The sequence below is a fragment of the Hemitrygon akajei genome, chromosome 27 (genome assembly GCF_048418815.1).
Source record: "Hemitrygon akajei chromosome 27, sHemAka1.3, whole genome shotgun sequence".
Lineage (NCBI taxonomy): Eukaryota > Metazoa > Chordata > Chondrichthyes > Myliobatiformes > Dasyatidae > Hemitrygon > Hemitrygon akajei.
The window spans coordinates 39,057,795-39,078,689 of NC_133150.1; the positions used below are offsets into that span (position 1 = coordinate 39,057,795).

General features: G+C 42.3%; 1 protein-coding gene across 1 annotated transcript in view; it reads left to right on the forward strand.

Moving 5' to 3' along the window:
* The window catches only part of LOC140717276 (guanine nucleotide-binding protein G(t) subunit alpha-2), a 58,199-nt gene that overhangs the window by 8,759 nt on the left and 28,545 nt on the right, over nucleotides 1-20,895 (forward strand). Inside the window, exons 2-3 of the mRNA XM_073030701.1 lie at nucleotides 18,700-18,742; nucleotides 20,064-20,205. Coding sequence (XP_072886802.1) covers nucleotides 18,700-18,742; nucleotides 20,064-20,205 — 185 coding nt within the window. The remainder of the gene's footprint in view (nucleotides 1-18,699; nucleotides 18,743-20,063; nucleotides 20,206-20,895) is intronic.

Sequence of the window (20,895 nt, forward strand, 5' to 3'; positions counted from 1 at the left end):
GGTGCAGCAGGCGGTGAAAAAGGCAAATGTTATGTTGGCATTCATAGCAAAAGGATTTGAGTAAAGGAGCAGGGAGGTTCTACTGCAGTTGTACAAGGCCTTGGTGAGAACGCACCTAGAATATTGTGTGCAGTTTTGGTCCCCTAATCTGAGGAAAGACATTCTTGCCATAGAGGGAGTACAGAGAAGGTTCACCAGATTGATTCCTGGGATGGCAGGACTTTCATATGAAGAAAGACTGGATAGACTAGGCTTATACTCACTGGAATTTAGAAGATGAGGGGGGATCTTATTGAAACGTATAAAGTTCTAAAGGGATTGGACAGGCTAGATGCAGGAAGATTGTTTCCGATGTTGGGGAAGTGCAGAATGAGGGGTCACAGTTTAAGGATAAAGGGGAAGCCTTTTAGGACCGAGATGAGGAAAAACTTCTTCACACAGAGAGTGGTGAATCTGTGGAATTCTCTGCCACAGGAAACAGTTGAGGCCGGTTCATTGGCTATATTTAAGAGGAAGTTAGATATAGCCCTTGTGGCTAAAGGGATCAGGGGGTATGGAGAGAAAGCAGGTACAGGGTTCTGAGCTGGATGATCAGCCATGATCATACTGAATGGCGGTGCAGGCTCAAAGGGCCGAATGGCCTACTCCTGCACCTATTTTCTATGTTTCTATGTTTCTAAGAGTCCACCCCAACAAGCTCGCTGGTCTGATGTGTGCCGACTGACGCTTGCTTCAGATTGACAGCTACTTGCCTTCTGGTATCAGGCAGCTTCCAGAGGCTGGTTACATTTAAACAACTTCACTTATTACTTCAGGGAGCTGGTCCACGGCAATGGGTACAGGATGTCCACTGAATGGAACTGGACACCACAACAGCGTAACGGTCAGCTTGATGCTATTACAGCTCGCAGTTCAGAGTTCAATTCTGACGCTGCCTGTGCGAGAGTTCGTATGTTCTCCCCCTGACCACGTGGGTTTCCTGTGGGTGCTCCGATTTCCCCCCACAGTCTGAAGTTGTACTGGTTAGTAGGTTAATTGGTCATTGGTCAAGCGAATGTTAATTGGTCATTAAATAGGTGGGTTGCTGGGCGGGGCAACCCAGTGGGCCGGAAAGGCCTATTCCATGCTGTATCTTGAAATAAATAGACAATTAGATGTGGATTTTCTAACCATTGTCTGAAAATGAGAGATTTAAATGGGAGCAGGGAAAATAGAGGGATTAAGTTAGAAGGTCCTGATGAAGGTTTGCAGCCCAAAATGTCACCTCTTTATTCCTTTCCGTAGATGCTGTCTAGCTTGCTGAGTTCCTTCAGCATTTTATATGTGTTAGTCTGGATTTCCAGCACCTGCAGAATCTCTTATGATTAGATTAGAAAGGATCAGTTCAGAGTTCAAAGTTCAAAGTAAATATATTATCAAAGTGCATAGGTATATGCTACTGTATTCTACCTTGTGATTTATTCTCTTGCAAGAAGAAAATACAACAGAATTTTACAAAAAAAATATATACAAGTAGCTGTTTTCTACAGCTTGTAGTTTTCACCCTGCATTGGCCAATGGAGCTACACCTGACAGTTGCGATCTTTTTCACATACCAGATGGGCTCATCGTGGAGTAACATCCACTGAAGCCATAGCTCAAACTCCACCCTTCTCCACCATGTGCTTGCCATGGTAACCATGTTGACGTCACCTGCTGACTGCTTCTGGACGGCGGCAGCAGGCTTTGCCTTTCAGTCCACTGGTGTTCAACAGAGATGGCCAAGGCTTGGTGTGTCCAAGAGATTTGGGGTTCACAAGCTGAGCCAGTGCTTATTTACCCATTCCAGATTGTCTGTGAGAAGGTGGCAGTTAGATGTGCCTTCCTGAACCGCTGCAGGCCTTGAGGTTTGGCTAGACACACAATGCTGTCAGGGAGGGAGTGCTGGGATTTTGAATTAGATGATGAATTGGCAATAACACTCAGTGGCCACTTTATTAGGTACATCTGTACATGTTCCTGTTAGTGCAAATATTAAATCGGCCAATCATGTGGCAGCAACTCAACGCACAACGGCATGCAGACAAGGCAATGTATTCAAGTGCGTATTTGAATTTCTGAAAAGCATTAAACTTTGAAATTATTTGAGATTTTTTTGGGGGGGAGGAGTTTAATGGGTATCCTGTCTCTTTGCTCTACACTTCAACGCAGTAGGTGGTGGCAATGCACCTTATGTTGGTCTGCAACCTTCACTAAACTTTACAAGAAGAACAAAAGGTGCAGCTGTTGTACAGATCAAATATCAAAATGGGGAAGAAATGTGATCTAAGTGACTTTGACCGTGGAATAATTCTTGGTGCCAGATGGGGTTGTTTGAGTATCTCAGAAACTGCTGATCCCCTGGATTGTTATGCACAACAGTCTCTGGAGTTTACAGAGAATAGCATAAAAAAAACTAAAAAGCAGAGACGGTGAGTGGCAGCTCTGTGAGCGAAAATGGCTTGTTTTCAAGAAATGTCAGAGGAGAATGGCCAGACTGGTTCAAGCTGACCGGAAGGTGACAGAAGCTCCAATATCCGTGCATTACAATAGTGGTGTGCAGAAAGCACCATGGTAATGTAGTAGTTAGCGCAATGTTATTTCAGCTTGGGAACCTTTGGGGTTCGAAGTTCAATTCCATGCTGTCTGCAATGTGCCTCCGCATGTCCTCCCCGTGGAATGCGTGTGTTTCCTCTGGGTGCTCCGGTTTTCTCCCACAATCGAAAGACCTACCGGTTGATAGGTTAATTAGTCACTGTAAATTGTCCCGTGATTACGCTAGGATTAAATCGGAGGATTGCTGAGCTGCATGGCTCGAAGATCCAGCAGGCCTATTCTGCACTGTAGCTCAATAAATAAATAAATTGTCCCATGATCATGTTAGGGTTACTCGGGTTGTAGAGTTGCTGGACAGCGTGGCTCACAAGGTTGTATCACCAAAATAACAAATGAAGAGCATCTCAAGCTTGAAGTGGATGGGCTACAGCAGCAAAAGTCCACCAAAATACAAAATGCACTCAGTGGCCATTGTATTAGGAGCAGACGGTCACTAATAAAGTGACGGTTGAGTGTATTCCAAGTCAGGTCAGGATCTGGTTGGGAGGGCAGCTTTCAGTTGTGGTGTATCCATGCTTTTGCTGACCTCGTCCTTCGAGTTGGTAATGGTGGTTGGTTTGGAAAGTGCTGCATTAGGAATCCGCCTTTAAACTTGTGAAGAGGAGAGATTGACTAAACTGGGCCTGCATTCTCTAGGGTTTAGGAGAATGAGAGGTGGCCACACGAAAAATGGAAGGCTAATGGAATGTTGGCCTTTATTACAAAGGGAATTGAGTACAAGAGCAAGGAAATCCTTTTGCATTTGGTACAGGGCCCTGGTGAGACCACAGCTGGAGAACTGTGTACAGTTTTGGTCTCCAGGGTTAAGGAAGGACATCCTGGCTATAGAGGAAGTGCAGCGTAGATTCACAAGGTTAATTCCTGGGATGTCCGGACTGTCTTACGCAGAGAGGTTAGAGAGACTGGGCTTGTACAAGCTGGAATTAAGGAGATTGAGAGGGGATCTGATTGCAACATATAAGATTATTAAGGGATTGGACAAGACAGAGGCAGGAAATATGTTCCAGATGCTGGGAGAGTCCAGTATCAGAGGGCATGGTTTGAGAATAAGGGGTAGGTCATTTAGGACAGAGTTAAGGAAAAACTTCTTCTCCCAGAGAGTCGTGGGGGTCTGGAATGCACTGCCTCAGAAGGCAGTGGAGGCCAATTCTCTGGATGCTTTCAAGAAGGAGCTAGATAGGTATCATATGGATAGGGGAATCAAGGGATATGGGGACAAGGCAGGAACCAGGTATTGATAGTAGATGATCAGCCATGATCTCAGAATGGTGGTGCAGGCTCGAAGGGCCAAATGGTCTACTTCTGCACCTATTGTCTATTGTCTATAAAACTTACAGTTCCATCAGGATACTGCAGGGAGACTCTTTCCCCTGACTGAGGAGTTGTGAACTGAAGATTCCAGTCTCAGTAAAAAGGGGTAGGTGGTGTGGGGTCATTTCTTCTCTCAAAGGGCTATGAGCCTTTAAAGATCTCTGCTCAGCAAGGCTGTAAAGGCTCAGTCATTGGACTCGCTCAGAGATTCATAGATCTCCGGAGGTTAAAAGTAGCAGAAGATGAGGGGAGGACATTGCAGGAGAATCAAGCTGAGATAATCAGCCACAATCGTGTTAAATGGCAGAGAAGGATTGAGGACCAAGGTGGGTGACTCCTGTTCCTCATTTTTATGTTCTTTGTGCACGCTCTGCCATCACAGGTAAATGTAATGTAGTTATACATCATGGACACAGGCTTTTGGCCCATCGAGTCTGCTGTGCATAAAAGACCACTAGACCAACAGACACAGGAGCAGAATTAGGCTCTGCCATTCCGTCATAGCTGATTTATTATCCAACTCAGCCCATTCTCTTGCCTTCTCCCTGTAACCTTTGACACCCTACTAATCAAGCACCCAACAGCCTGTGCTTTAAATATACCCAATGATTTGGCTTCTATAGCTGTCTGTAGCAATGGATTCCAAGGATTCTCCACCCTCTGGCTAAAGAAATTTATTCTTATCATTGTTCTAAATGCATGTGTCCCTGTTCTGAGGCTGTGCACTCTGGTCCTAGACTCCTCCACTATTCAAAAAAAAATCCTCTCTACATCCACGACATCTAGGCCTTTCAATGAGATCCCCCCCCCCCCCCCCGCTTTCATTCTTCCAAACTCCAGTGAGTGCAGGCACAGAGCCATTTAATGCTCTTCATACGTCAACCCTTTCATTCCTGGAATCATTCTCGTGACCTCCTCTGGACCCTCTGCAGTGCTGGCACATCCCGTCTTCAGTAAGTGGCCCAAAACTGCTCAGAGTACTCCACATGCGGTCTGGCTGACGCCTTAAAAAGCCTCAGCATTACTCAGCTCTAGTTTGGCAAACACCGCAACATCAAATCTTTGCTTTTATATTCTAGTCCTCTTAAAATGAATGCTAACATTGCATTTGCCTTCCTCACCTCCGACTCAACCTGCAAGTTAACCTTCAGGGATTCCTGTTCGAGGACCTCCAAATTCCTTTGCACCTCTGATTTTACGATAGGCACCCATTACACTAATCCTACAATTGCCCCATTTTATTCTCCATACTTGCCCCGTCAGCCCTAGGCCAGATTGTACCACTCACCTCCACATTAGAGGCCGTTTACAGCAGGAAAATTATCCATCCTTGGGATGAAATTGGAACAGATGGAAGACATCCTCATGGTAACAAAAGTGAACGTTCAATCTCCACACAGACCATGCCCGAGGTGAGGTTTGAAACTGGGTCGCTGAACCTGTGAAGGAGCAGGAATATTATCTGCACCGTTCATTCTGTTTTTAAAAAAATTATTTTTCTCAAAAATAAAATGTATATTATATATACATAAAAGAAAACAAAGTACATGGCTTACTTTACACCATTATGTCATCAGGAGTACACGTGCATAGTGCTGTCAAGCTAAATATTCATAGAGACATCAATTTTTGTATATTGTATGTATAAAATCTAAAAGTACATTTCAAATGTTTGAAAGGCTGTTTCACAGGGCCCAGACCTCAGTATTGAGTGATTTTTTTTTTACATTTCAAAAATAAAGACTTTATATTTGATGAAAAATGTACAGAAAAGAAGAAACAGAGAAAAAGATAAAATGTTTATGTTCATGGTTGGGAATTCAGCAGTGAAAACTTTAATGAGAAAAGGACGTAAAGATAGCGTAGTGCATATATTTTATTATGGTTGTTATTCTTTTATGGATTTAGTTATGTTTTGTAACTTCAAACATTAAACTCATTCAAAGAAAGACACAGGAGTCTGAAAATGTGGGTGTAACTTTGTCTTTAAACGAGGTGCACTTGTATCACATGGTAGCTTGATGACATATGCAGTTAACATATTTTTACATATAACCCATAATGAATTATTTAAACATACAAGAATGCTTAATCAAACAATATATATATATATATATATATATATACACATGATAACTCAAACATTACTTACATATTAAATACAAAACAGATTTATTAAGTATGCCCACAAGTAATTGAACCTTAGGGTTGTATATGGCGACATATTTATATAATTTGATAATATATTTACTTTGAACTATTGCTGCCACCACGTGGGCGCCATAGAAACACAGAAAACCTACAGCACAATACAGGCCCTTTGGCCCACAATGCTGTGCTGAACATGTACTTACTTTAAAAATTACCTTGGGCTACCCATGGCCCTCTATTTTTCTAAGTTCCATGTATCTATCCAGGAATCTCTTAAAAGACCCTATTGTATCCATCTCTAACACCATTGGAGGCAGCCCATTCAATGCACTCACCACTCTCTGCGTAAAAAAGCTTACCCCTGTCATCTCCTCTGTACCTGCTCCCCAACACCTTAAAACTGTGCCCTCTCATGTTAGCCATTTCAGCCCTGGGAAAAAACCTCTAACTATCCACATGATCAATGCCTCTCATCATCTTATACACCTCTGTCAGGTCACCTCTTATCCTCCATCACTCCAAGGAGAAAAGGCTGAGTTCACTCAACCTATTCTCATAAGGCATGCTCCCCAGTCCAGGCAACATCCTTGTAAATCTCCTCTGCACCCTTTCTATGGCCTCCACATCCTTTCTGTGGTGAGGCGAACAGAACTGAGCACAGTACTCCAAGGGGGTCTGACCTGGGGTCCTATATAGCTGCAACATTAGCTCTCAGCTCCTAAATTCAATTCCACGATTGATGAAGGCCAATGCACTGTACGCCTTCTTAACCACAGAGTCAACCTGTGCAGCTTCTTTGAGTGTCTTATGGACTCAGACCCCAAGATCCCTCTGATCCTCCACACTACCAGGAGTCTTACCATTAATACTATATTCTGCCATTATATTTGACCTACCAAAATGAACCACCCCATACTTTTCTGGGTTGAACTCCACCTGCCACTTCTCAGCCCAGTTTTGCATCCTATCGATGTCCCGACCCCCAACCTTTGTATCATCAGCAAAATTACCTACCCATCCCTCCACCTCCTCATCCAGGTCATTTATAAAAATCATGAAAAGAAGGGGTCCCAGAACAGATCCCTGAGGCACTCCACTGGTCACCGACCTCCATGCAGAATATGACCCGTCTACAACTACTCTTTACCTTCTGTGCGCAAGCCAGTTCTGGATCCACAAAGCAAGGTCACCTTGGATCCCATGCCTCCTTACTTTCTCAATAAGCCTTGCATGGGGTACCTTATCACATGCCTTGCTGAAATCCATTTACATTACATCTACTGCTCTACCTTCATCAATGTGCTTAGTCACATCCTCAGAAAATTCAATCAGGCTAGTAAGGCATGACCTGCCTTTGACAAAGCCATGCTGACTATTCCTAATCATATTTTCATTAGCTCCCTGAGGTAGGTGATACACCTTTTGATTGTTCGAGGGGCTTCTCCCACCCAACTCAACCCACCATATTGTGTAGCACAAGGAGCAAGACTGCTGTCTTTTGCACAGATGCTTAGTGTTGGCCGAATCGAGCTTCAGTGTGTCCCTCAGCATGTCCTCCTGCGGCCTGGACTGAGCCAGTCTTGTGGATATCTCCCTGAGCTGGATGACCAACAAGTTTCAGGCAGACCAAAGGGTCTGCTGGGTCCCCCATTTTCTTCTTGCACTTTCACTGCACCCACAGCTAAAGAGCGTTTCTCTGAGTTTACTTCCCGTCACTTTAAAGCTGTTTCATTCTGCGAAATGGTGATGATGTGCTTTTGAGGAGTTGTTACCGTCGCAGCATGAAAAAAGCAGAAGCTAATTTGCAGGAGGTGATCTTGCAAAAAGAAGTGATAATAACCAGGAGATTGACTTCTGTTGCGTTCAATGTGCGATAAATATTATAGTTGCGAATTTGAAGAAACTTGCTGTTTAAAATGCACTGGCTACAAACCTAGTCTATCATCAGAAACAATCAAGACACATACCTGTTGCCAGAATGACATCTCTTCGTTTAACTTCTCTTAGCAGCTCTCTCTGTAGATCATCAATCCGAATATATCAGTTCATGGCTCGATGCTTTTGTTTGGCAATTGCCCTAGGAAATGTTTAGTGATGTATTACTGTAGTAATGATACATACTCAATTTGATTTATAAATCTGCTTCAAGCAATTTACAGCTTGTTCTGATCCAACCACATTGACATCACAACCAAGAAATCTTACCAGCCTCGGGAGGTTAAAGAAATTTGGCACATACTCTTTGACTATCACCAGTTTTTAATCAATGCATCCTATCCAGATTTATCACCGGTTGGTATAGCAACTGCTCTGCATATGACCACATGAAACTGTAGACACAGCTCAACACATCACAGAAACCATCCTCCTCTCTACGGACACTATCGACAATTCTCACTGCCTCAGTAAAGCAGCCGGCATAATCCAAATCATACAAAAGCATGAAAGGCAGCTTCTATCCCACTGTTATAAGACTATTGAATGATTCCCTAGTACCATTAGATAGACTTTTGACATACTATCTACCTCATCGTGACCTTGCACCTTACTCTTCACCTGCACTGCACTTTCTCAACACTTCATCCTGCATTCTGCTTTGTGTTACTCTGTACCACCTCTTGTTGCAATGAATCGGTCTGTACGAGCAAGAATTTCACTGTGCGTCAGCACATGTAACAATAATAAGCACAGGAGATTCTGCGGTTGCTGGAAATCCAGAGCAACACACACAAAATGCTGCAGGAGCTCAGCGAGTCAGGCAGCTTCTATGGAGGGGAGCATGTTTTGAGCCGAGACCTTCATCAGGAGCTAAAAGGAAGGGCGCAGAAGGCAGAATAAGGTAGTGGTAGGAGGGGAAAGCGTACAAGCTGGCAGGTGATAGGTGAGGCTGAAAGTGGGTGCACTGGGAAGAGGGATGAATAATTTTTAAAATGTATTATTTGGACTATTTCTCCTCCTTTGCACTTTGGATATTTATCAGTCTTTGTTTAGTATAATATTTCATATATTCTATTATATTTCTTTATCTTCCTGAAAATGTCTATAAGGAAATGAATCTCAAGGTACTATATGGTGACATGTATGTATTTTGATAATAACTTTACTTTGAACTTTTTGAACTTTGATGGAGTAAGAAGCTGGGAGGTGATAGGTGGAAGAGGCTGAAGAAGAAGGAATCTAATTCTGCACATAGATCATTTATTGGGATCTAATCTTCATCCTCTGACTCCCCCCCCCACCCACTCACCTTAATATATATTTCCTGCACCCCCTCTTAAGCCTTTACACCTTTCCTGAGTTTTGGGATGCAGAATTCATGGCATTATTTCAGCAGTCATTACACCAGTACATATATGTACTTCTGTGTATGACAATAAACTATTGACTTTTTCAGACCAATAAACACTCATCAGTGGGGGTGTCTAGGACCAGAGGGCACAGCCTCAGAATAGAAGGATGTCCCTTGAGAACAGAGATGAGGAGGAACTTCTTAGATACAGGATGGCGAATCTGTGAAATTCATTGCCAGCAACGGCTGTGAAGGCCATCATTGGGTATATTTAAACTGGAAGCTAATGGGTTCTTGATTAGTAAAGCTGACAAAGGTTACTGGGAAAAGGAATGGGGTTGAGAGTGAAAATAAATTAACCAGGACGGAATGGCAGAGCAGATTCGATGGGTTGAATGGCCTCAATCGGTTTGTATGTCTTATGGTCTTATGACTTCCTTGTCTTTCTGCTCTGTGAATTTATTTATAAAGTCCAGGATCAGATTCTTCTTAAGAATAAATAATTTGTACAGTGAACGCAAGGTTCCTGTCTCAGCAGCTCACTAAAGTAGAAAAAAGAACCGATTGTACCAACCAGAAGGCCGTGCACATTTTCAGAGGTCATTTACTTTGTATGCAGCCAGGAGCAAACCTCCTTACTGTCTAACTTTGGAAGGCAGCAAGGTCATTCCACCATTGATGTGTGTATTTAAGATGGTGTGGCCTCTGAAGACTGCGATGTACCACTGTTGCACTATATTACACTGATCTCAGCTGAAGCAGATTGTGCAGTAAGACTTATCTGAGGGAACTGGGGGATTTGTCGTGAGAGGTGCTTTAGGGGAGACCGTGGCAGCATATTGTCTCTGTCAGATCAGCTCCTTATCCGCTAAAGGGATTTCTGCTGGGAACGAGGAGCTTAACCTGCCAGCTCAGAATAAAGAGTAAAATATTTAATCAGTAAATACCACTGATAAGCCAAACAGGAGAGCTTTGGAAAGCCTGTTTGTCATTCAGTTTTCCTTCAAATCCACTTCTATCGTAAGCAAAATGTTGAAGGAGGCAGATGCTTCCTGACAGAGACTACCCAAAGAACTTCTCCTCATGTCTCTGAAAGATGACCTGTAGCCAGACCACCGGAGACTGCACTGACCCCTCCCTCATTGGCTCAATCTTTATCAGTCCAGTCCATCTCCCATTGGAAGTTTCTGCATATTGCCACTACAAAGACCATAAAACCATAAGATACAGAGGCAGAATTAGGCTATTTGGCTCATCGAGTCTGCTCTGCCATTTCATCATGGCTGATCCATTTCCCTCTCCGCCCCAATCTCCTGCCTTCGTGCCCCGACTAATCAAGAATCTATCAATCTGTGCCTTAAATATACCCAATGACCTGGCCTCCACAGTCGCCCGTGGAAAAAAGTTCCACAGATTCACCACTCACTGGCAAATAACTTCCTCCTCATCTCCATTCTAAATGGACGTCCCTCTATCCTGAGGCTATGCCCACTCACCCACCATTGGGAGCATCTTCTCCCCATCCACTCTGTTGAAGTCTTTCAACATTTGATGTTGAAAGCTCACATCTCGGCCAAGATGCTAGGGCCGGCCTGGGAGCAACAGACAACCATAATTGAGAAATCGGGGTTGAGAACAATGCATTCCTCATACCAGCCTCTCACTATCGAGGACATCGTCAAAAGGTGTAGGAAACTTCAGCAAGCCATATAACTCATCTATCCTCTTCTAGCCCACTAGGCTTTCAAGCTATCAATGAGATTGGTTGCCAACTGAATCCAATGCAATCTGAGCAAATCAGTATTTTGTACATTAGGTTAAGTTGTGAATGACATTGAATTTCAGGAATGTCTGGCTTGCTTTATACTGCTGGAAAATTCCTATTAAAATTAAATTAATTTGAAAGGCACGCACTTTACATCAAAAAAACAGATGGTGGAAAAAAATGAGGCATTCCAAATGTTTTTATATTAGACCGTATTACTGATCATCCCCGGTGAATGATTCATTCCAGTCTTGCTGCATTATTTAAGGCAAGACAGTGACTATATTTCATTAAGAATTTGGGGATGTTTGGAATGTCACCTAAAACACTCAAAAATTTCTACAGATGTAATGTAAAGAGCATTCTGACTGGCTGCATCATCATCTGGTATGGGGGGAGCATGGGACTACTGCACAGGATCGAAGTAAGTTGCAGAGAATAGTAAAATTAGTCAGCTCCATCATAGGCACTAGCCACCTTAGTATCAAGGAGCAATGCCTCTGAAAGGCAGTGTGCCTCATTAAGGACCCCCACCACCCAGGACATGCCCCCTTCTCACTGTTACCATCAGAAAGGAGGTACAGAAGCCTGAAGGTACATATTCTTTCTCTTTGCCATCCAGTTTCTAAATGGATATTGAAACCATGAACTCTACCTCACTACTTTTTTTTAATTTCTATTTTTGCACTACTTATTTTAATTTAACTATTTTATTTATATATATAATTGTACTTACATACTGTAATTCACAGCTTATTTCTATATTATCATGTATTGCATTGAACTGCTGCTGTAAAGTTAATAAATTTCATGACATGTGCTGGTGATATTAAACCTGATTCTGCTTCTGATACTGAAGTCATTAATTTATTAGATGCAGACATTATTGACCATACCAGCATTTATTGTCCACTCCTAACTACTGCCTCTGCGTTGAGGTGGTAGTTATGAGGTAATCACATTGGAGGGTTTACTGTCAGAACAGAGCGGGGTAAGGGTGGAAGGCTGCAAAGCAAAAATCCTCAGGTACAAGAGACAAGATAGAAACAACACACCGTGACCAGTTTATTAGTCGTCACCTGTACCTAACAAAGTGGGCGTTCTGTGTACGTTGTAGCATATCTACTTCAAGGTTCAATATGTTTAGCGTTCAGATGTGCTCTTACGCACATCACTATTGCAATGTGTGGTTATTTGAGTTCCTGCTGTCTTCCTGTCAGCTTGAACTAGTCTGGCCACTCTCCTCTGACCTCTCTCATTTGTAAGGCATTTTTGCTCGCTTGTTGCTTGCACAACTCCCTAGAGACTGCTGTGCATGAAAATCCCAGGAGATCAGCAATTTCTGAGATACTCAAACTGCTCCATCTGGCATTAAGTCACTTACTGTAGAACACATTACTTTCCCACTTTGATGTTTGGCCTGAGCAGCAACTGAACCTTTTGACCACATCTGCGTGCTTTTATCCATTGAATTGCAGCTACTTGATTTCAGAGTGTAATTGGGTTTTTAATGCTCTCGCAAGTGATAATTTCTGTTAACAAATCTATTAAAATATATATTTTATGCAGTAGTTGGAGTGTAATTCCCTCAGATAAGTATTTCAAAACACCATAGTTGACTATGTTCCAATTTCCTCCACATCCTGAAGACGTGTGGGCTAGTGGTTTAATTGCCCACTGTACAATGTCCCTAGTGGTAGATACTGAGGGGAATTGGGGGCGGGGGAGTCTAGGGAGAATAAAAAATAGGTCAGTGTAGGATTCATGTAAGTGAGTCCAGGATGATTGACAATGGCTCAGTGGACAAATGGGCTGTATAAATCTATGAATTTCTATGAAATATTAAACCAATGTATTTACATTTTAGATGATCATTTGATTTTGCATCTGCTTCTAATCTTGGATTTCTAGAAACTGCAGCATCTCTTGTTTATATGCACATGTCTTCCCCACCCCCCCAATACACTTTGGCTCCCCTAACTCCCTCCTGAACTCCTGTGCTCCCCTCAGCCCTCATACTCCTCTGCTCTGCTCATGTTCTAATCTTAATTTTCATGCTTAAAAATACATTTGCTAAAAAAGGATGAGCTCTTTCTACCCTACATTTTGTGACAATTCTTCAACGTGATTGGCTGCTTACGTTGCAAGACTCTGCGGAGCCACCAGAATATTAACTGTGGTCACGGAAATGGAAACCATAGCAAAGGGATCACTAGATCTTCATGCTTCTCTCTCTTCGTGGTCTTTAATGATTGCCTTGGTTTCACAACTGACTGCAAAACATGACTCATTCTGATTTCACCACAGGAAAGGGGCAGGGGTTGGGTTTACGGGAAATTCTCCTCTCTTCCACAGCTTCATGATGGACACGCTGGTAGCTGTCCATCAAATGACATTTGATGTTGTACAGGCAATACAAATTACATATTTAATTTTAGAGTGGAGAGCCTGATATTTTTATTGGATATGCTTCCTTCAATTCAGTATTCCCTTGTTGAGTGATAAATCGGCCAATCTCCAAACAAGAGTGGAAATTTGGCTTTGTGGTTTGCCAGGACACAGATGTAACACTTCGGATACTAGCCTTTTATAAGCAAGGATACTTAACTCTACCTGTGCCAGTACTAGGAAGATACTTCTGGAACCGAAAGAGAGGAAAATAATAGGACCATTTTTTATCAGCTATTTCTGCAAAATACACAGCAGGATAACAGTTTTACAACAGCTTGGTGTTGTACTATTCACAACAAGAGATGTTAATGATTGTGGGAAAGAAAATATTCTTCCATTGGTAGCAGTGATTTTCAAAGCTTCCTTGAAGAAATGCAACATGCCCACCAATATCTGCTACATGATCGTTCAAAGTGGAGAAGGAGTATTTAGGATGACTCCACAAGGCAAAGCCTGGAGTTTGAGCAGAGCAGAGGAGTATGAGGGCTGAGGGGAGGACAGGAGTTCAGGAGGGAGTTAGGGGAGCAGAAGTGTATTGGGGTGGGGGGGGAGAGACATGTTTGTATAGTATAGACAAGAGATTCTGCAGTTTCTAGAAATCCAAAGCAACAAACACAAAATGCTGGAGGAGCTCTGCAGGTCAGGCAGCAGAGGAATAAACAGTCAACATTTCACACCAAGAACCTTCACCGGTGGTTTCTTATGCGTATTTTGATTATGCATTATGCCTGTCTGAGCATTGGAAGTTTCCTGGTTAATTGCTTCAAAGATGTTTGTGGGAGCTTGCTAAGTACAGATCTGCTATCTCGGTTCCACATGCATTAAAGAAAATCTCATTGGTTGGAAAGCAATCCAGCGTGCAGAGAAGGAGAAATAAATTTATTCCTCATGTTCTGATATAATTTAATGTAGCCTTAGCTAATGTACACCTTAGCAAGTAGGATTTGTATTATATAGAGCCCCTTATTACGTAATAAAACCTGTTGCAGGAACTTTGCAGAAATGTTTACAGACAGAACTTGGCACCAGGTCACAGAAGAAGATTGTAATACAGGGAAAGGAGCAGATTTCTCATATATCTCTAAAGGAGGAGGAAGAGACAGAGAGAGAACACGGAGAGTGCTGGATGCATGGAACGCCTGGCATGGGTGATGGTAAAGGCAGATACATTAGGGGCATTTAAGAAATTCTTTTGGAAGGACAAATCAAAGTAGGACATACACAGTAAATGGTAGGGCACTGAGGAGTGTGGAGGAACAAAGGGATTTGGGAGTTCAGATACATAATTCCCTGAAAGTGGCGTCACAGGTAGACAGGGTTGTAAAAAAGGCTTTTGGCATCCTGGCATTCATAAATCAAAGTATTGAGTATAGGAGTTGGGATGTTATGGTGAGGTTGTATAAGACATTGGTGAGGCCAAATTTGGAGTATTGTGTGCAGTTCTGGTCACTTAACTATAGGAAGGATATCAGTAAGATTGAAAGAGTGCAGAGAAGATTTACTAGGATGTTGCCAGGTCTTCAGGAGTTGAGTTACAGGGAAAAATTGAACAGGTTAGGACTTTATTCCTTGGAGCTAGAAGAATGAGGGGGGATTTGATAAAGATTTACAAAATTATGAGGGGTAATGGCCTGTTTTCTGTGTTGTAGTGTTCTATGGTTCTAGACAGGCAGATGGATGATAGAAAAATGGAAGGCTATATTGGAGGGAAGGGTTAGATTGATCTTAAATGATCATCACAACATTCTGGACTGGAACACCTATACTGTGCTGTCTAATAGAACATAGTGCAAAAAAAACATGTAGGGACAACTATAATCACGGTTGCAAAGGAGGAGATATTTGGAGGAACATAGATACCTTAAATGCTTGTAGTGCTGACGGAGATCATAGATAATAAGATCGTAGAATATGGAAAAGATGGGAGGGGAAAGATGGGGGGCTTTGGGGTTCTAACATTTAACTGTCAAACATTAGGGGTCATTTACTTAACTTACAGTTAAAGAATCTTACTGAAGCTTAGTTCACGGGCATCAGATTCATATATTGCGTGAGAACCAGACCATCACAGCACAGGAGCTCAACTTAGCGTTAGATTATTTTCCAAGACCTAGTCCAAATTGGCTCATGAAACTTTAGCAAACATTTGGTCTAATCACATGACACTATGGTTAAGCAAGGTTGGAGCTTTAAAGCAACAATCACCTAATAAAGACAGAGTACAAAGCTCTATACTTCTGCTCTCTAAAATATTTTCTTTAATTCAAAGTAATTGTACTCTACACTGGTCATTAGCTTCTGATGATTATATACACACTTCCCCTGTAATATTGTTCCTCAGATGGGTTGGTTTGAAACAGGAGAGAGGTGCTCTTGAACACACAGGTTATTCAATCTTCAATGATCATCGTGGACAGAGAGTGGGGTAGGGAAAATAATTTTGGAAGAGAATCCTAAGAAGGAAAACTAAATCCAAATGTCTAGACATCCTGCTTCCCATCTTTGGCATGGGAAACTGAATAAAAGGAAGTTCTCTCTACTGCACTGTTTATTGCCAGGGTTTTGTAAAATTCATTCTTTCTATTTCCGGATGTCCACTAGTTTTTTTTAGTACTCGTGTGAGGAGCCAGTTCTGATGTTTACAATAGTTTTGCAATAATTCTAACATTTTCCAATATCTACTGGACTATCCCTGAATGTACTGCAAGATTGTTGATACCCAATGCCCACACAACAGCGATTCTTCAGACTTGACATAATGTTGTCAACTTCTGAAGCTGTTATATGGAGCAATTCGTATCATTAGGCAAATATATTCAAAACCCATTGAAGGTTTGCTTGTCTATCCTCTGGTTTCATCAGACCATAAGATATAGGAGCAGAATTAGGCCATTTGGCCCATCGAGTCCACTCCACCATTTCTTTATGTCTGATGCAATTTTCCTCTCGGCCCCAATCTCCTGCCTTCTCTCTGTATCCTATCATGCCCTGACCAATCAAGAATCTATCAACATTTGCCTTAAATATACTTAAAGACTTGACCTCCACATCTACCTGTGGCAACTAATTCCACAGATTCACCACTCTCTGGCTAAAGAAATTCCTCCTCGTCTCCATTCTAAAAGGATGCCCCTCTATTCTGCGGCTGTTTCCTCTGGTCCTGGACTCTCACACCTTTGGAAACATCCTCACCACTTTCATTCATCAAGGCCTTTCACCATTAGTTAGGTTTTAATGAGGTCACCCCTCATTCTTCTGAATTCCAGTGAATAGAGGCCCAGAGCCATCAGACGCTCTTCATATGACAAGCCATTCAATCCTGGAATCTTTATCGTGACCCTCCTTTGAACCCTCTTCAGTGTCAGTACATCCTTTCCAAGATAAGGGGCCCAAACAATACTCCAAGTGGGGCCTCACCAGTGCTTTATAAAGTCCCAACATTGCATCCTTGCTTTTATATTCTAATTGTCTTGAAATGAGTGCTCACATTGCATTTGCCTTCCTCACCACAAACTCAACCTGCAAGTTAACCTTTAAAGAATCCTACACAAGGACTCCCAAACCCTTTGGGCCTCAGTTTTTTGTATTTTCTCTCCACTTAGAGAACAGTCAACCCTTTTATTTCTTCTACCAAAGTGCATGATCATACATTTCCCAACACTGTATTCCATCTGCCACTTCTTTGCACATTCTCCTAATCTGTCTAGTTTCTTCTGTGGCCTCCCTATTCCTCGACACTACCTGCCCCTCCGCCTATTTTTGTATCATCTGCAAACATTCAGGATCATTCAGAGATGGCCAGCCCTTTGGCAGAAGTGAGCACCCACGATGATTATTTTTCAGCCAAAAGATTGGTTAGATTGGTGGTACCACTCATCAACTATTGGAAGTTTGCTCCTTTTCAAGGTGGTTGGCCACATTGTTTGACTAATTCAGACTCTGGTGGCAGAACTTTGGAGATCCAATGGTCCCTAACTCTTCCTGTTCCCTCCTTGTAAATGGTCTCTTAACTTTAGAAAACAGACCTATATTTAAAAAAGATCACAACTCAGACTGCATGGTGAAAAGTCAATATGCACAGCATTAAACATTTTTTAAAATGCTGCAGGTACCGGAAATCTGAAATAAAATCAAAACTTGCTGCAAACCCTCAGCTGGTTGGGCAGCATACGTGTAAAGAGAAATCGAGTTCCTGTTGCAGGGCAGAGATCTTTTGCAACTTCGATAGGGCACTTTGAAGAGTCGGTGAATGAAGCTACCACCACGTTCTTTTTCAGGACAGGATTTTATACAATCTCTTAGAGATGTCAAACTCACCACATTGGCCAGTTTCTCATCTCAGGAATTCTTATTGTATATGAAGGACCTTGTAACCTTCAGAGTGTATTCTAAGGCTTTGGGACAGTGGAGAGAGGGGGAGGGGGAGAGGTTCGAAACCTAGATCTGAGGGGAGAGGGGAACATTTTTTCAGAATAAGTATGTCCATTCAAGAGGAGAAATTCCTCTTGATCTTCTTAAGCCCATCACACCTTCTGGGGCATAGCCAACAGCTGCTCACCAGAGTCCTCTGTCCTGAGTCCTTAAAGGTTGGTTGGCCCTGTGACTTCTGCTTTCACCACATGACTTCATACAGTAGGTCTTCCAGGCGAAGGTCCTTCCTCTCCCAGAGAAGAGGCCTTAGGAGCTTCTGTTGGTGTTTCTGTAGCTCGGTGTTTTTACGGAATGGAGTTGCTAGCCTCGTGCCCAACCCTTCTCCTTTCACAGCTAGGCTTGGGACGGTCCATGGTGCCGTTGAGGAGAAACACCCCTCCCAATCCCCCCTCAGAAATATTAGAGGATTAATTTTTCGGGGGGGGGGTGATTCTCTACCTCAAAGGGGTTTGGAGGCTAAGTTATTTTATATGTTCAAGAACAAGAAAGATCTCTTATTCTTATGGAATCAATGATTACAAAGAACAGACAGGAGAGTTGAACTGAGGCCAGTGTTAGAAATGCCATGATTTTATTGAATGATATAACGTGGTTGAGCAGCCGTTTGGCATTCTACTTCTTTTGGGCCACTGTTCCTTACAATAACAACTGCCTTTCAATCTTTCAGGAGCTGGTGAATCAGGAAAAAGCACCATTGTCAAACAGATGAAGTAAGTGCAGCTTTACTCCTTTTAAAAAGATCTAAAAGTTTACTCATTTCACTGACATGAGCCCACAGTTTATAAAACAGCACTGCAGTGTTAAAATAGCACTCCAAATGCCAACACACGTGTACCATTTTTTTCTTGCTTCCTGCTGCAATCACTTGTCACTTACACAGCTGTCATATTGGTATGTAACAGCGTCTGCAGACAAACTGTGAGTGCACGTTTCCTCCCAATTGTAGAAGATTCAGTTTATAAATTCATTCTCACAGGCAGTTCTGCGCAACACTAACCTTTAGCTGGTAACTACAGGAAAGTAGAACCACCCTCATCTGTATAAAAGCAATTGAATGGATCATCCTCATAAGTATAAAGCTCTTCTGTTTTCTCAAATGGTATTGTCACACACACGCACACACACACACACACACACACACACACACACACACACACACACACACACACACACACACACACACACACACACACACACACACACACACACACACACACACACACACACACACACACACACACACACACATTACATGGTTTCAAACTCTGTCAAGTCTTTGTGCGTTCCTTTGGATGATTCTGACCAAGGGAACATTATTGCCTCCAGAGTGTAAATACACTTTATTGCACATTGACTGTGGAACACTAGTTCCATCACTGAGAATATCCAGAAGCAACTCTAATACACTCAGTGTACAGAGAGTGCATTAAAACCATGAGAACAGAAAGTTACATAGATAGATAGATACTTCATTGATCCCAAGGAAAATTACAATGTCACAGTAGCATTACAAGTCCACAAGTATACAAATATTAGAAAAGAAATACGAAGGAATAAAAATAAGTTAGCTCAAACAGTCTAACAGGAAGGCGCCATCATTACTCTGGCTACAAGTTGATTCATTATAGAGCCTAATGGCCAAAGGTAAGAATGACCTCATATAGCGCTCTTTGGAGCAGCACAGTTGTCTTAGTCTATTACTAAAAGTGCTCCTCTGTTCAGCCAAGGTGTCACACAGAGGGTGAGAAACATTGTCCAGAATTGTCAGGATTTCCCGTAGGGTCCTTTGTCCTACTACAGACTCCGGTGTGTCCAGTTTGACTCCTGTAACAGAACCAGCCTTTCTAATCAGTTTATTGAGCCTGCTGGCATCACCTGTGCTGATGCCATTGCCCCAGCTCACCACTGCGTGGAAGATTGTACTGGTGACAACAGACAGGTAGAACATGTGAAGGAAAGGCCTGCATACTCCAAAGAACATACTGTAAATCCTGAAATGAATAATTAACACCAAACAATTTATTCTTGTAGAATCATCCACCAAGATGGTTATTCAAAGGAAGAATGTTTAGCCTTCATATCCATCATCAATGGCAATATCCTTCAGTCTATCCTGGCCATCGTTCGAGCCATGTCCACCCTTGGGATTGACTATGGAAATACAGCAAATGCGGTAAGAAAACATCCTACTTCAAAAATATTGACAAGGAATCCTTCAGAAACTTAAGTGTGTTGACAAGAATAGTGAATTAGATTCAATGGCACATTGGATGTTGTAAAATTACAGCTCACACTTGTTACTATATGTTCAACATCTTAGTATTATTCAGGCATACCATTATGATTTCATTGTACTCGGGAATTTCTGGTATCCCAGAGGGTTCAAGGTTCAAAATTCAAATGAATGTATTATTAAAGTGCATATATGTCACTATATACAACCTTGAGAGTCATTTTCTTCCAGGCATGCTCAGTAAATCCATAATAGAATAATAACTATAAGAGAACCAATGAAAGTGCATGCTGTTAGAGGGAATGAAGCATGCTGTTAGAGGGAATGGTTGATGCAGGTACAATAACATCATTTAGAAAGCACTTGGACAGATACATAGATAGAGAAGGTTTGAGCAGGGGATCCCAATCTCCTTTTATGCCATGGATCAATCCTATTAAGCAAGGTGTCTGTAGACCCCAGGTTGGGAACACTTGGTTCAGAAGGTTATTGGCCAAACATGGTCACATGGGATCAGCTTCGATGGACATCTTGTTTGGCATGAATTGATTAGGCTGAAGGGCTTGTTTCTGTACTCTATGATCCTATGACTCTATGAGTCTCTCTATCGGGGTCTCTCCTCCTGCCGTT